The sequence below is a fragment of the Oncorhynchus masou genome, chromosome 28, assembly GCF_036934945.1.
Source record: "Oncorhynchus masou masou isolate Uvic2021 chromosome 28, UVic_Omas_1.1, whole genome shotgun sequence".
NCBI classification, from domain to species: domain Eukaryota; kingdom Metazoa; phylum Chordata; class Actinopteri; order Salmoniformes; family Salmonidae; genus Oncorhynchus; species Oncorhynchus masou.
The window spans coordinates 77770376-77785831 of record NC_088239.1 but is presented as its reverse complement, the minus strand read 5'-3'; the positions used below and the strand labels follow the sequence as shown (position 1 = coordinate 77785831).

Sequence of the window (15456 nt, the reverse complement as noted above, 5' to 3'; positions counted from 1 at the left end):
CTGTAATGTTACACCAATAGGATGCCTTAAAGTGTCACCTCTGTAATGTTACACCAATAGGATGCCTTAAAGGTCACCTCTGTAATGTTACACCAATAGGATGCCTTAAAGGGTCACCTCTGTAATGTTACACCAATAGGATGCCTTAAAGTGTCACCTCTGTAATGTTACACCAATAGGATGCCTTAAAGTGTCACCTCTGTAATGTTACACCAATAGGATGCCTTAAAGGGTCACCTCTGTAATGTTACACCAATAGGATGCCTTAAAGGGTCACCTCTGTAATGTTACACCAATAGGATGCCTTAAAGGGTCACCTCTGTAATGTTACACCACTGTGGTTTGCTGATTGGCTCAAGGGCCAATATAAAGATGACACTGGCTTTAGTATTTTGTCTCTTGGTTGTCAGTTGTCAGACTGTTAGATCTCAGTTGTTAGTTGTCAGACTGTTAGACCTCAGTTGTCAGTTGTCAGACTGTTAGATCTCAGTTGTCAGTTGTCAGACTGTTAGATCTCAGTTGTCAGTTGTCAGACTGTTAGACCTCAGTTGTCAGTTGTCAGACTGTTAGATCTCAGTTGTCAGTTGTCAGACTGTTAGACCTCAGTTGTCAGTTGTCAGACTGTTAGATCTCAGATATCAGTTGTCAGACTGTTAGATCTCAGTTGTCAGTTGCCAGACTGTTAGACCTCAGTTGTCAGACTGTTAGATCTCAGTTGTCAGACTGTTAGACCTCAGTTGTCAGACTGTTAGATCTCAGTTGTCAGACTGTTAGATCTCAGTTGTCAGACTGTTAGATCTCAGTTGTCAGACTGTTAGATCTCAGTTGTCAGACTGTTAGATCTCATTTGTCAGACTGTTAGATCTCAGTTGTCAGTTGTCAGACTGTTAGATCTCAGTTGTCAGTTGCCAGACTGTTAGATCTCAGTTGTCAGACTGTTAGATCTCAGTTGTCAGACTGATAGATCTCAGTTGTCAGACTGTTAGATCTCATTTGTCAGACTGTTAGATCTCAGTTGTCAGTTGTCAGACTGTTAGATCTCAGTTGTCAGACTGTTAGATCTCAGTTGTCAGTTGTCAGACTGTTAGATCTCAGTTGTCAGACTGTTAGATCTCAGTTGTCAGACTGTTAGACCTCAGTTGTCAGACGTCAGACTGTTAGATCTCATTTGTCAGACTGTTAGATCTCAGTTGTCAGTTGTCAGACTTTTAGATCTCATTTGTCAGACTGTTAGATCTCAGTTGTCAGTTGTCAGACTGTTAGATCTCAGTTGTCAGACTGTTAGATCTCAGTTGTCAGTTGTCAGACTGTTAGACCTCAGTTGTCAGACGTCAGACTGTTAGATCTCAGTTGTCAGTTGTCAGACTGTTAGATCTCAGTTGTCAGACTGTTAGACCTCAGTTGTCAGACTGTTAGATCTCAGTCACTGTTGTCAGACTGTTAGATCTCAGTTGTCACTCAGTTGTCAGACTGTTAGATCTCAGTTGTCAGACTGTTAGACCTCAGTTGTCAGTTGTCAGACTGTTAGATCAGTTGTCAGACTGTCAGACTGTGATCTCAGTTGTCAGACTGTTAGACCTCAGTTGTCAGACGTCAGACTGTTAGATCTCAGTTGTCAGTTGTCAGACTGTTAGATCTCAGTTGTCAGACTGTTAGACCTCAGTTGTCAGACTGTTAGATCTCAGATGTCAGTTGTCAAACTGTTAGATCTCAGTTGTCAGTTGTCAGACTGTTAGATCTCAGATGTCAGTTGTCAAACTGTTAGATCTCAGATGTCAGTTGTCAAACTGTTAGATCTCAGTTGTCAGTTGTCAGACTGTTAGATCTCAGTTGTCAGTTGTCAGACTGTTAGATCTCAGTTGTCGGTTGTCAGACTGTTAGACCTCAATTGTCAGACTGTTAGATCTCAGATCTCAGTTGTCAAACTGTTAGATCTCAGTTGTCAGTTGTCAGACTGTTAGATCTCAGTTGTCAGTTGTCAGACTGTTAGACCTCAGTTGTCAGACTGTTAGATCTCAGTTGTCAGACTGTTAGATCTCAGTTGTCAGTTGTCAGACAGTTAGACCTCAGTTGTCAGACTGTTAGACCTCATTTGTCAGTTGTCAGACTGTTAGATCTCAGTTGTCAGACTGTTAGATCTCATTTGTCAGACTGTTAGACCTCAGTTGTCAGTTGTCAGACTGTTAGACCTCAGTTGTCAGTTGTCAGACTGTTGATCTCAGTTGTCAGACTGTTAGACCTCAGTTGTCAGTTGTCAGACTGTTAGATCTCAGTTGTCAGACTGTTAGATCTCAGTTGTCAGTTGTCAGACAGTTAGACCTCAGTTGTCAGACTGTTAGACCAGACTGTTAGACCTCAGACTGTTAGACCTCATTTGTCAGACTGTTGATCTCAGTTGTCAGACTGTTAGACCTCAGTTGTCAGACAGTTAGACCTCAGTTGTCAGACTGTTAGACCTCATTTGTCAGACTGTTCGAAAGACCTTTTCTCATACATCTTTACGTTATTTATCCCCAAACAGTGAAGATTTAACTACAATGCCGTTTCGATTGAATTCCATCTTATGCCTGATATAATTTATGGAAAAGTTATGGAAAATTTGTATTTTATTTAACCCGGTAAGATGACTGAGAACACATTCTCATTTACAGAAACGACCTGTGGAATTGTTCCCGGGGAGAGGAGGGGGGATGAATTAGCCAATTGTAAACTGTGACCATGATGGTATGCGGGCCAGATTGGGAATTTAGCCAGAACACTGGGGTTAACACCCCTATTCGTACAATAAGTGCCATGGGATCTTTAGTGACCACAGAGTCAGGACACCCGTTTAACATCCTATTCAAAAGATGACACCGTACACAGGCCAATGCCCCCAATCACTGCAATGGGGCATTGGGATATTTTTTGCATACTCACCAGATATGTCACCATTTTTTCAACAACAAAAAATGTCACCTTTATTTAACTAGGCATGTCAGTTAAGAACAGATTCGTATTTTCAATGACGACCTAGGAACACTGGGTTAACTGCCTTGTTCAGGGGCAGAACGACAGATTTGAACTTTGTCAGCTCTGGGATTTGATCTTGCAACCTTTCGGTTACTAGTCCAACACTCTAACCACTGGGCTACCTGCCACACCATTGAGCATGTTTGGGATGCTCTGGATTGATGGCATGTTCCAGTTCCCAACAATTTCCAGCAACTTCGCACAGCCATTGAAGTGGAGTGGGACAACATTCCACAGGCCACAATCAACAGCCTGATCAACTCTATGTGAAGGAGATGTGTCGCACTGCATGAGGCGGTTACACCAGATCCTGACTGGTTTTCTGATTCACGCCCTTACCTTTTCTTTTAAGGGATCTGTGACCAACAGATGCATACATGTATCTGTATTCCCAATCGTGAAATCCATAAATTTGGGCCTAATGAATTTATTTTAATTGACTGATTTCCTTACGTGAACTGTAACACAGTAACATCTTTGAAATGGTTGCATGTTGCGTTTCTATTTGTGTTCAGGACATATATACTGTATACTGTCTCCTATGATGTGTTTGGGTGAAAGTGGTGTGTGTAAAATGGCCTTGATGTCTGATTTCAGGAGCTTGAGGACCTCAATAAATGGGGCCTTAATCTTTTTAAAGTCACCGAGCTTTCAGGAAACCGGCCTTTAACAGTCATGATGTATACAATTTTCCAGGTGAGGACGTTTATACAATTATAAAAAACCTTTATAAAAACTGTTGTTTTACCCTGCTGGAATTTATACAGCTGACTATGTTTGTGTGCATCCGTGAATGTATGTGTGAATAGCAGTTCGTTATTGTCACCTCTTGTTTTGACAGTGTCACATTTTTTCTCTCATTTTCAGGAAAGAGATTTATTAAAAACATTCAAAATACCATTAGACACCTTTATAACCTACCTGATGACTCTAGAAGACCATTACCATGGCGATGTAGCCTATCACAATAACATCCATGCTGCTGATGTCACCCAGTCCACTCACGTGCTGCTGTCCACGCCTGCTCTAGAGGTAGGGGAATGTACCATCTCCGTCGCTTTATGGGGGAATCTTTGTTGGGAGGATTTGATACAGTGCTGTTTGTATGGCCCCCTTCTTTTTACATTTTGGCTCATGTTTTGTTAATAATGTGACTTTTAAACATACACTAATGATATTAGTTTTTATATTTGTCTTGTTTAAAACGGGCTTTAAATGTAGCCTGAGTTGTGTTCATTAGGGAAGGCAATATAAAATGTTTTTAAACATTTTGCAACGGACAACAAAAATGACATGTTCCTGGTGCTGACAAATAGTGAGGTTATACCGTGAGATTGTATGAAACGTTTTTTGTCCCATTTCTGTTCTGAAGTGCTGCTCATGTAGATTGTTCCACCTATTTTCTTCACAGGCTGTGTTCACAGACCTGGAGATCCTAGCTGCCATCTTTGCCAGTGCTATTCATGACGTTGACCACCCTGGGGTCTCCAACCAGTTTCTCATCAGCACCAGTGAGTGGCCTTTCCAATGTTATGATTTGTCTGCTTTCAGTGCCGTGCTGTTTCTTTTATCACAATGTATATCCTTTATCATAATGTATATGGCTGTTTTAACATGAGCTTCTCTCTTCTGGGTTTACACACATAGTGAGAAAGGTTTGCTGCTGACACACTGGCACATTTCATAAACTCTCTTTTAATCCTCCCCATATCATGGAGTACATGGAATACATGTAATGCACATTATACATTGAATACATATAATACACATAACACATGGAATCCATGGAATACACGGAATACATGGAATTCATATCATACATATTACATATAATACACTGAATACACTGAATATATGGAATACCTATAATACATGTGATACATGGAATACACATCATACGTGGAATACATGGAATACACATCATACATGGAATACACGGAATATATGGAATACATGGAATACACATCATACATGGAATACACATAATACATGGAATACATATAGTACATGGAATATATATAATACATATAATACATGGAATACATATAATACATGGAATACATATTGTACATGGAATACATATAATACATGGAATACATATTGTACATGGAATATATATAATACATGGAATACATATTGTACATGGAATATATATAATACATATAATACATGGAATACATATAATACATGGAATACATATAGTACGTGGAATGCATATAATACATATAATACATATAATACCTGGAATACATAGAGTAATTATAATACATATAATACATGGACTACATAGAGTAATTATAATAAATATAATACATGGAATACATATAGTACATATAATACATATACTACATGGACTACATATAATACATGGACTACATGGAATACATACAATTATCTGCCATGAAGCCTGGTCCCAGATCTGTATATGCTGAATAGCCAACTCCTTTGAACATTGACATGAACATGTTTGGTGTGACAATGACAATATGGTTGGCTTGAAAGACAAATGAACTCAATTCAAGCTACACGGTATTGTAGATAGAATGAAGGGTAATTGGATTCCTATTGAAACCTAATTCTTAGTATAAGATTATACAATGTTGGGATTGGACTGTGTGTCCTCTAAGCAGAGTGAACTGATTTTAATCCTCCCCAGTTATGCAATCGTCATTTGCCATAACATGTATTAGCCTTGCCACCAAGGCAACAAACGAATTAGGGACACCCTTTGGAAGCTGTGTGGGTGTGTATGTGTGACTGTGTGTGTTTGTGTCTGTGTGTGGGACTGTGTGTACGTGTGTGACTGTGTGTGTGTCTGTGTGTGTGAGTGTGACTGCGTGCGCGTGTGGCTGTGTGCGCGTGTGACTGAGTGCGTGTGTGTGTCTGTGTGTGACTGTGTGTGTTTGTCTGTGTGTGTGACTGCGTGTGTGTGTGTGACTGCGTGCGTGTGTGTGACTGTGTGCGTGTGTGTGACTGCGTGCGTGTGTGTGACTGCATGCATGTGTGTGTCTGTGTGTGCGTGTGTGTGTGGCTGTGTGCCTGTGTGTGACTGCGTGCGTGTGTGTGACTGATGTGCGTGTGACTGATATGCGTGTGACTGCGTGCGTGTGTGTGACTGCGTGCGTGTGTGTGACTGCGTGTGTGTGTGTGACTGTGTGACTGTGTGTGTGTGTGTGTGTGTGTGTGTGTGTGTGTGTGTGTGCGTGCGTGCGTGCGTGCGTGTGTGTGTAACAGCCGTCCAGCAAAGACTGGTCTCGGCATCAGTGTAACAGAAGTGATCGTACTTCGTAACTCTCTTGCGTTCTGTTTTTAATTGTCCAGCCAGCGACTGTCCAGCCAGTGGTCCCAGTTGATTGCTGTTTATTCTGACGATAGACACAAGAAGGCACATTAGATGTGCAGGACAACAGTATGTTGATGGCTGTAGATTCACCTGAAACATGGAAGTAACTGAATTAGCGGGGAGCTAATGCAACCATTACAATTACAGCATGCTAGCTAACGCACACTTTCAGCAATAACATCCAAAAGCACATCCCAGGATGCCCCCAATATCTAACAGGTACCGTACACGTGCACTGAGTATAGTAGAAATAAAGGACACCCACTCTTTCCATGACATAGACTGACCAGGTGAAATATTTAATCCTTTATTGATGTCACTTGCTAAATCCACCTCTATCAGTGTAGATGAAGGAGAGGAGACGGGTTAAAGAATGACTTTTAACTCTTGAGATATGGATTGTGTATTCACTTGGTTCACTTTATTCACTTGGTTCACTTTATTCACTTGGTTCACTTTATTCACTTGGTTCACTTTATTCACTTGGTTCACTTTATTCACTCGGTTCACTTTATTCACTTGGTTCACTTGGTTCACTTTATTCAATGTGCAACGTGTAGAAAGAGAATGAGAGAGAAATACCAGATCAAATCTACACACACTCGTCAAAATGTACATGCTTCTATATAAATACCTAATAAATATTACCTTGGAAAAGTATCTTACTATATTATTCAAAATGGCATCAGAGAAACAGCTTCCTAACCATGTGCTGGTATTGTCTGTTTGTTTTCCTCCAGACTCGGAGCTGGCCCTCATGTACAATGACTCGTCAGTCCTAGAGAACCACCACCTGGCTGTAGGCTTCAAGCTGCTTCAGGAAGAGAACTGTGACATCTTCCAGAACCTGACCAAGAAACAACGGCAGTCCCTCAGGAAGATGGTCATAGACATGGTGAGTGGATGGATGGGTGGGTGGGTGGGTGGGTGGGTGGGTGGGTGGGGGCGGGTGGGTGGGTGGGTGGGTGGCTGGAATGGATGGATGGATGGATGGGTGGCTGGATGGAACTTGGAAGGATTGGTGGCTGGATGGATGGTTGGATAAATAGATGGATGGATTAACTTAGCAAGTGAATCGATTGATTCATTAATTCATTAATTATCTAATGAGTGAGTGAGTGAGTGAGTGAGTGAGTGAGTGAGTGAGTGAGTGAGTGAGTGAGTGAGTGAGTGAGTGAGTTCCAGCCTAGCACCCAATTGAACTAATCCAAGGTGTTGCTGTTTGTCTCTATAGGTACTAGCTACTGACATGTCCAAGCACATGAATCTCCTAGCTGACCTGAAGACCATGGTGGAGACCAAGAAAGTCACCAGCTCTGGTGTGCTGCTACTAGATAACTACAATGACAGAATACAGGTAGGCTGTTACTGATGCTACATATATGGCCACCCTGCAGGCAAAACTGATTCAAACAACGTATTTGTTTTGTAATCATGGTCAGGTTGTATACTGACTCTAAAAATACATCTTTACCTGACTCTCTCATCCTCTCCCTCCCTTCATCTGTTTATCTGTTTCTCTCTCTCTCAATGGTGTTGTTGCCATGGGGCAGAGGGAAACACCAGTGCTCTCTCTCTCGATGGTGTTGTTGCCATGGGGCAGAGGGAAACACCAGTGCTCTCTCTCTCAATGGTGTTGTTGCCATGGGGCAGAGGGAAACACCAGTGCTTCTCTCTCCATGGGGCAGAGGGAAACACCAGTGTGTTGCCATGGGGCAGAGGGAAACACCAGTGCTCTCTCTCTCGATGGTGTTGTTGCCATGGGGCAGAGGGAAACACCAATGCTCTCTCAATGATGTTGTTGCCATGGGGCAGAGGGAAATACCAGTGCTCTCTCTCTCGATGGTGTTGTTGCCATGGGGCAGAGGGAAACACCAGTGCTCTCTCTCTCGATGGTGTTGTTGCCATGGGGCAGAGGGAAACACCAGTGCTCTCTCTCTCGATGGTGTTGTTGCCATGGGGCAGAGGGAAACACCAGTGCTCTCTCTCTCGATGGTGTTGTTGCCATGGGGCAGAGGGAAACATGCTCTCTCTCTCGATAGTGTTGTTGCCATGGGGCAGAGGATGGTGTTGTTGCCATGGGGCAGAGGGAAACACCTGTGCGCTCTCTCTCGATCGTGTTGTTGCCATGGGGCAGAGGGAAACACCAGTGCTCTCTCTCTCGATGGTGTTGTTGCCACAGAGGGAAACACCAGTGCTCTCTCTCTCGATGGTGTTGTTGCCATGGGGCTGCTCTCTCTCTCGATCGATGGTGTTGTTGCCATGGGGCAGAGGGAAACACCAGTGCTCTCTCGATGGTGTTGTTGCCATGGGGCAGAGGGAAACACCAGTGCTCTCTCTCTCTCTCGATGGTGTTGTTGCCATGGGGCAGAGGGAAACACCAGTGCTCTCTCTCTCTCTCTCTCTCTCTCTCTCTCTCTCTCTCTCTCTCTCTCTCTCTCTCTCTCTCTCTCTCTCTCTCTCTCTCTCTCGAATGTTTTATGTTCAGTATGACGCCAGGTTTGCAGCTGACCTTTTTGACCGTTGTTTCTTTTGCAGGTGTATATACACTGAATTAAAATATAAATGCAACATGCAACAATTTCAAAGATTCATTAGGGCCTAATCTATGGATTTCACATGACTGGGAATACAGATACAGTATGCATCTGTTGGTCACAGATACCTTAGAAAAAAGGTAAGGGTGTGGATTAGAAAGCAGTTAGTATCTGGTGTGACCATGTGCCTCATACAGAACAACACATCTCCTTCACATAGAGTTGATCAGGCTGTTGATTGTGGCCTGTGGAATGTTGTCCCACTCCTCTTCAATGGCTGTGTGAAGTTGTTGGAAACAGCGGGAACTGGAACATGCTGTCCAGAGCATCCCAAACATGCTCAATGGATGACATGTCTAGTGAGTATGCAGGCCATGAAAGAACTGGGAATTTTGTACAAGTCCTTGTGACATGGGGCCGTGCATTACCATGCTGAAACATGAGATGATGCTGGCGGATGAATGTCACGACAATGAGCCTCAGGATCTTGTCATGGTATCTCTGCACATTCAAATTGCCATCGATAAAATGCAACTGTGTTCATTGTCCATAGCTAATGCCTGCCTGTACCATAAGCCCAATTAAGTCGGTTACGACTCCAAACTGCAGTCAAGTCAAGAACCTGGTGAGGATGACGAGCACGCAGATGAGCTTCCCTAAGACGGTTTCAAATTCTTTGGTTCATCAGCTGTCCGGTGGCTGGTCTCAGATGATCCCGCAGGTGAAGAAGCCGGATGTGGAGGTCCTGGGCTGGCGTGGTAACATGTGGTCTGCTGTTGTGAGGCCGGTTGGACGTACTGCCAAATTCTATAAAATGATGTTGGATGGGGCTTATGGTTGAGAAATTAACATTCAATTCTCTGGCAACAGCTCAGGTGGACATTCCAGCACTCAGAATGCCAATTGCACGCTCCCTCAGTAAATGTGAGGACTGAGGTTTTAAATTCTAAATCTCTCTTCCCCCACTCTCAGGTCCTCCAGAACATGGTGCATTGTGCGGATCTCAGTAACCCCACCAAGCCCCTGCAGCTGTACCGCCAGTGGACCGACCGCATTATGGAAGAGTTCTTCAGCCAGGGGGACAGGGAGAGGGAAAGAGGGATGGAGATCAGCCCTATGTGTGACAAACACAACGCCTCTGTACAGAAGAGCCAGGTAAGTACAGTACACACATACAGTATATATATATATACACAAACACACACACACACACACACACACACACACACACACACACACACACACACACACACACATACATACAGTATATATATATACTCTACTGTGTGTGTGTGTGTGTGTGTGTGTGTGTGTGTGTGTGTGTGTGTGTGTGTGTGTGTGTGTGTGTGTGTGTGTGTGTGTGTGTGTGTGTGTGTGTATATATATACACACACACACACACATACAGTATGTATATATATATATGTGTGTGTGTGTATATATATACACACACACACACACACACACACACACACACACACACACACACACACACACACACACACACACACACACACACACACACACACACACACACACAGTAGAGTAGACACACTCACATACACACACATGTTTTACTATTCTTGTGGGGACCAAACAATTGATTCCAATTCAAAATCCAATTTTCCCTAACCTTAACCCTAACGCTAAGCCTAAATCTAACCCCTAACACTAATTGTAACCCTGACCCTGAACCTAACCCTTAAGCCTACAATAGCAATTTTCTTTGTGGGGACCGGCGAATTGTGCCCACTTGTGCGAATGTTCCTTTTTTTTACTATCCTTGTGAGGACTTCTGGTCTCCACAAGGATAGTGAAACCAAAAGCAGACACACACGCACACACACACACACACACACACACACACACACACACACACACACACACACACACACACACACACACACACACACACACACACACACACACACACACACACACACACACACACACACACACACACACACACACACACACACAGCAAGTTTATATCAGTCCAGACAAATTATTTAAGCACAACAAGCTGATATTCATTTTATTTTCCCTCCTCTCTCCTTCCTCCTCCCCCTCTCCAGGTGGGGTTCATCGACTACATCGTCCACCCTCTGTGGGAGACCTGGGCTGATCTGGTGCACCCTGACGCTCAGGACATCCTGGACACTCTGGAGGACAACAGGGAGTGGTACCAGAGCATCATCCCCCAGAGCCCCTCGCCCGTCCCGGACGAAGCCGACGACGGCAGCGGACGCCCCCCCGGAGGGGACAAGTTCCAGTTCGAGCTCACCCTGGAAGAGGACGGAGAGTCGGACACGGAGAAAGACAGTGGAAGTCAACCAGAAGAAGACGAGGAGAATAGTTGTAACTCGAAAACGCTCTGCACGCAGGACTCGGAATCCACAGAGATCCCGTTGGACGAGCAGCCGGAAGAGGAGGTGGAGGAGGTGGTAGTGGTAGAGGAGGAGGAGGAGGGTGAAGGGGTACACAGGGAACCAAGTATGGCGGAGTTGGAGGAGGAGGATGAGGAGGGAGAGGGGGAAGGGGAGGAGGGCGAGGAGAAGCAAAGAGCGGCCGATACATAGCAGCAGTAGAAACTGCGCGGATTGCCAAACTGCGAGAGAGAGACTGTTGCGTTACAACGGCGAATCAAGGGACGAGGTGAATACTAGTAATCGCCACAATGTTGGTGATGTGGCGTCATCGAGAGTTCCAAAGCGCACGTTGCACTCCTCAATCCCAGTCTTCTCCTCACTCCACTCCACCTGGAGGCGATATGGGGGCACAGACCCACACCTCCCCCAAGACTCCCTCCCTTGGAGCGCCACACTTTTACACTCAGGAATATTTTAGTCGACTTTCTTGCCTCCTTTTTTGTTTACCTTCTGGTTCATTCGGCCTATAGGGAGCGAGGTGACGCCTTGAGTTCAAAGGCCAATCTCCACCTCCCGCCTCTCCTCTATCTCCTACCACTTCCTGTCAACGCAGGAAGCAAACAGAAAGTGTTCTTTGACTCCAAGACTGAGCACATGGGAAACACACAAGATGCTTGGAACAGTCCTAACTGTAGCATCATGGGAGGACAGCCAGATGGGGGAAAGATGGATTGCAAGGTGACCTCTGAACTGCAAGGTGACCCCAGTCCACTAATACCATCTGAAAACCAATGAGGGATATTATAGGGAGAGACGGACAAAGACATACTTTGCAAGAGGATTTCAAAGAGACCTTTTTTTCTAAAGTTCAAGTCTTCCTTGAAACAAGACTGGTAGAAAATGCTGTTTTTGACCTCCTCAGTTTTTGTATTGTAGTAAAACTGAAATCTTTTTGTAGATAACTTTTGTTAATGGAGAGAGTGAGAGAGAGAGAGAGAGAGAGAGAGAGAGAGAGAGAGAGAGAGAAAAGAGCGGAGGAAGATGTTCAATTAATATCTTCTTCGTCATATATTGCATCCATTGAAACTTGATTTTTTTTTTAGAAGAGATATGTTATGCCATAACATAATGCCTGTGGTCTTTCTGGGAATGTGTGCTTGTCCTGAGTGCATGTGACTAAGCTCTCTGCACTCAGTCTGCTTTCGTTTGCTCTCCTTCATCTTCACTCCCAGGTATTTCAGATAGGGGCATCTTAGATGAACATGCGTGGTTTTCTGTTCGAGAGCGTTGGGGTTCTAACTTTAATCTTCACTCCCAGGTATTTCAGATAGGGGCATCTTAGATGAACATGTGTGGTTTTCTGTTTGAGAGCGTTGGGGTTCTAACTTTAATCTTCACTCCCAGGTATTTCAGATAGGGGCATCTTAGATGAACATGTGTGGTTTTCTGCTCGAGAGCGTTGGGGTTCTAACTTTAATCTTCACTCCCAGGTATTTCAGATAGGGGCATCTTAGATGAACATGTGTGGTTTTCTGTTTGAGAGCGTTGGGGTTCTAACTTTAATCTTCACTCCCAGGTATTTCAGATAGGGGCATCTTAGATGAACATGTGTGGTTTTCTGTTCGAGAGCGTTGGGGTTCTAACTTTATTGCAGCTTTAAATGTACCACCTCTTTTTATTTTTCAAAGTAGAAAGAAGCCGGTTAACTAATGATCTTAAGAACATAATAATGGTATATAATATACTTAGGCCATGTCTCCATTTAAATATGACATGGTAGGTCTTGTTACCATCCTGAGTATGTAGTAATTTAGTTCTATCCAACCAAATATACTATCCAAATAGACTCTCCAGTCTATCTACACATTGTTAAATCTGTTTTTAAATAGGTGGTACATTTTTTCTCAAATGTTAAGGATTCTGAATAACCCTCATTGACCTTCAGTCAGATTCCATAAACACTCATCAGTTATCAGTGATATCTGTAACACTTTAGCTTATAGTCACATGGCTATATCTTTCTATATTTCATCATTTCAAAACTTTATTGATCTGAAGTACAAAGGGACTTGAGCTAATGATAAAACTGATGTTGTTTTACACCAAACAAATAACAAGGTTGTATTCATGTACACTCTATATGTATTGCAAAAAATAGAAATATTTGTCAAATGAAAATAGTGACTGTATTCTAAAGTGTTCCAACACATGTATACCTGGTTGTGTTGTATGGGCTTAGGCTCTGGATCTGAACCTTTGTGTTGTAATACATGAATATCCCACGTCTCTCTTCGATTTGCCTATTTCAACTGTCTAGCATCCATCCAATAATGATTACTAAAATGACAAACACTTTGACAATATTTGCCTTTGTTCTTTTTCATTATTATCATTATTTTGTCTTATTGGATTTCACATTGGACATTGAGAATCACCTGCATAGTTTTAAAATCTACCTTTCATATTTGAGTAGTTCATAGATGTGTGTGTATATGTATATAACTGTACTGCTAGCATCAAAACCATTAACAGACTCTTCCATACATGTCATGCCTCATATGAGGACACAATCCCATATAATCCATGGTATTCAGGAAACAATTCCACTAAATTGAAGTAGTAGGACAGTAATTGCAGATGCTTTATGATTTAGATTTCATATTGCAATATATTTGCCATTTTCAGGGGAAGGACTAGATATGGACGACTTGTCATTTCAAACCCAATATTGCTTTTTTTTATTTTTGCCAAAAGAACTTCTCCTTCTTTTTCTTCTTCTTCTTCTCCCCTGCTGGACTTGCACAATGCAGCACACACCATTAAGTCAAGTGGTTTCTGTGTTGGTTTTTAATATTTCTTTATTTATATTTATTGATTTGGTAACACTGTCTTTGAGTCACATGTAGTAATGCATTATGAAGCCTCATAAAGGCTATTTAAGGAGTTGTGAGCTGTTATGAATGCTTATAAAAAAATACACGTTTTATTAAACCTTTATTTAACCAGGAAAAGCCCATTATTATAGTCTATTATGGGCGTGAAAGAAGGCTCTATGAATGCATCATATAGACACAGGTGGTTAATAGTGTTGCCATGGATTCTTTGTTTTTGTCACAGTTTGGCCGTCCTAAGTAAGACAGCACTGTAGAATGCACAACCTGTAGCTTCACAACATGATGTGGACTCGCAAAATACACTCTTTGTTCCTGTTCTGGTGATATGATGTACGTAGACCATAGAAATAGAATGACTATAATAGTCACTCTATAGCCATATTTCTATGCTTCTAATCAACACTTCTGTCATACATGGGGAAACATGTCCACATTGAAAAGACTTGAACCTGGATTTTAAAGTAAAAATGTTAATATTTTATTATTGGATAATGGTATATTTCTTTACAGTTTCATTTCTCTGCCATCTTTTTGTTGTGGTTTTTTTGCTTGCCTCACCGGACGACCTTACCTGTTAATGGGTTTTTCTCATTTGTCTTTTGTTTACAACCATGTATTTATTAAGCTGTACATATTGTAGTGTTGCATTCTGTAAATGACGGATTCTTCCTCTATCATCCGATGGTGTTGGTGTATTTGGAAAACCTCTTGTTGAGAGAATGTTTATTATGATCCATACTTAACCCAATGTATAAATCTCTTCTGTACAAGAATGATAAAAGTGAATGAAATGATATGAAACGTCACCTCAGAGCTTTTTCATAGGGGAGTGAGCCTAACGATACCAGGGTTGCATTCACTAGGCACCAAACAGAAGAAAACAGACTGAAACGGGGAGGGACTACTTAAACTTTTCCAACAAGGAAGATGTGTTTTCGTTTTCCGTTTCAATACATTTTGCTACGATGTTCACTAATGAATATGACCCAGGAGAAGGGAGAAAAAAACAGAACACCACTGGTATTTGTCCCCTGGGGGGGGGGGGGGGCTACGATTGTACATGGTTGTGTGTGTGAGTATGCATTTTTCCTCTTACATCTGCTTTAGAGAGACATACGTTTTAGGGCAGGGCATTTCAACCCATACATGGTCTCTGTGATGACGCCTACTGTAGAAAGTGCTGGGGCTAAGACAGTTATTCTCCTTTGTTAATCTGTGGCTGCAGTTTCTGGGCAGGGTATGTAGAATCACTCCTGTTGTCATGAAACCCACACCTTCTTGGATCTACACACAGTATTCAA

At 42.6% G+C, this 15456-nt stretch overlaps 1 protein-coding gene across 6 annotated transcripts in view; it reads left to right on the top strand.

Annotated features, from left to right (window-relative positions):
* LOC135518341 (3',5'-cyclic-AMP phosphodiesterase 4D-like) overlaps positions 1–14949 on the top strand; it is a 386883-nt gene extending 371934 nt beyond the window's left edge. For all 6 annotated transcript variants that reach the window (XM_064943444.1, XM_064943443.1, XM_064943447.1 and 3 more), the window contains 7 exons: positions 3610–3708; positions 3880–4044; positions 4424–4523; positions 7096–7250; positions 7590–7712; positions 9865–10047; positions 10968–14949. In XM_064943444.1, the coding sequence (XP_064799516.1) occupies positions 3610–3708; positions 3880–4044; positions 4424–4523; positions 7096–7250; positions 7590–7712; positions 9865–10047; positions 10968–11471 (1329 nt within the window). In that variant the 3' untranslated portion in view covers positions 11472–14949. The remainder of the gene's footprint in view (positions 1–3609; positions 3709–3879; positions 4045–4423; positions 4524–7095; positions 7251–7589; positions 7713–9864; positions 10048–10967) is intronic.
* Positions 14950–15456: the final 507 nt, after the last annotated feature.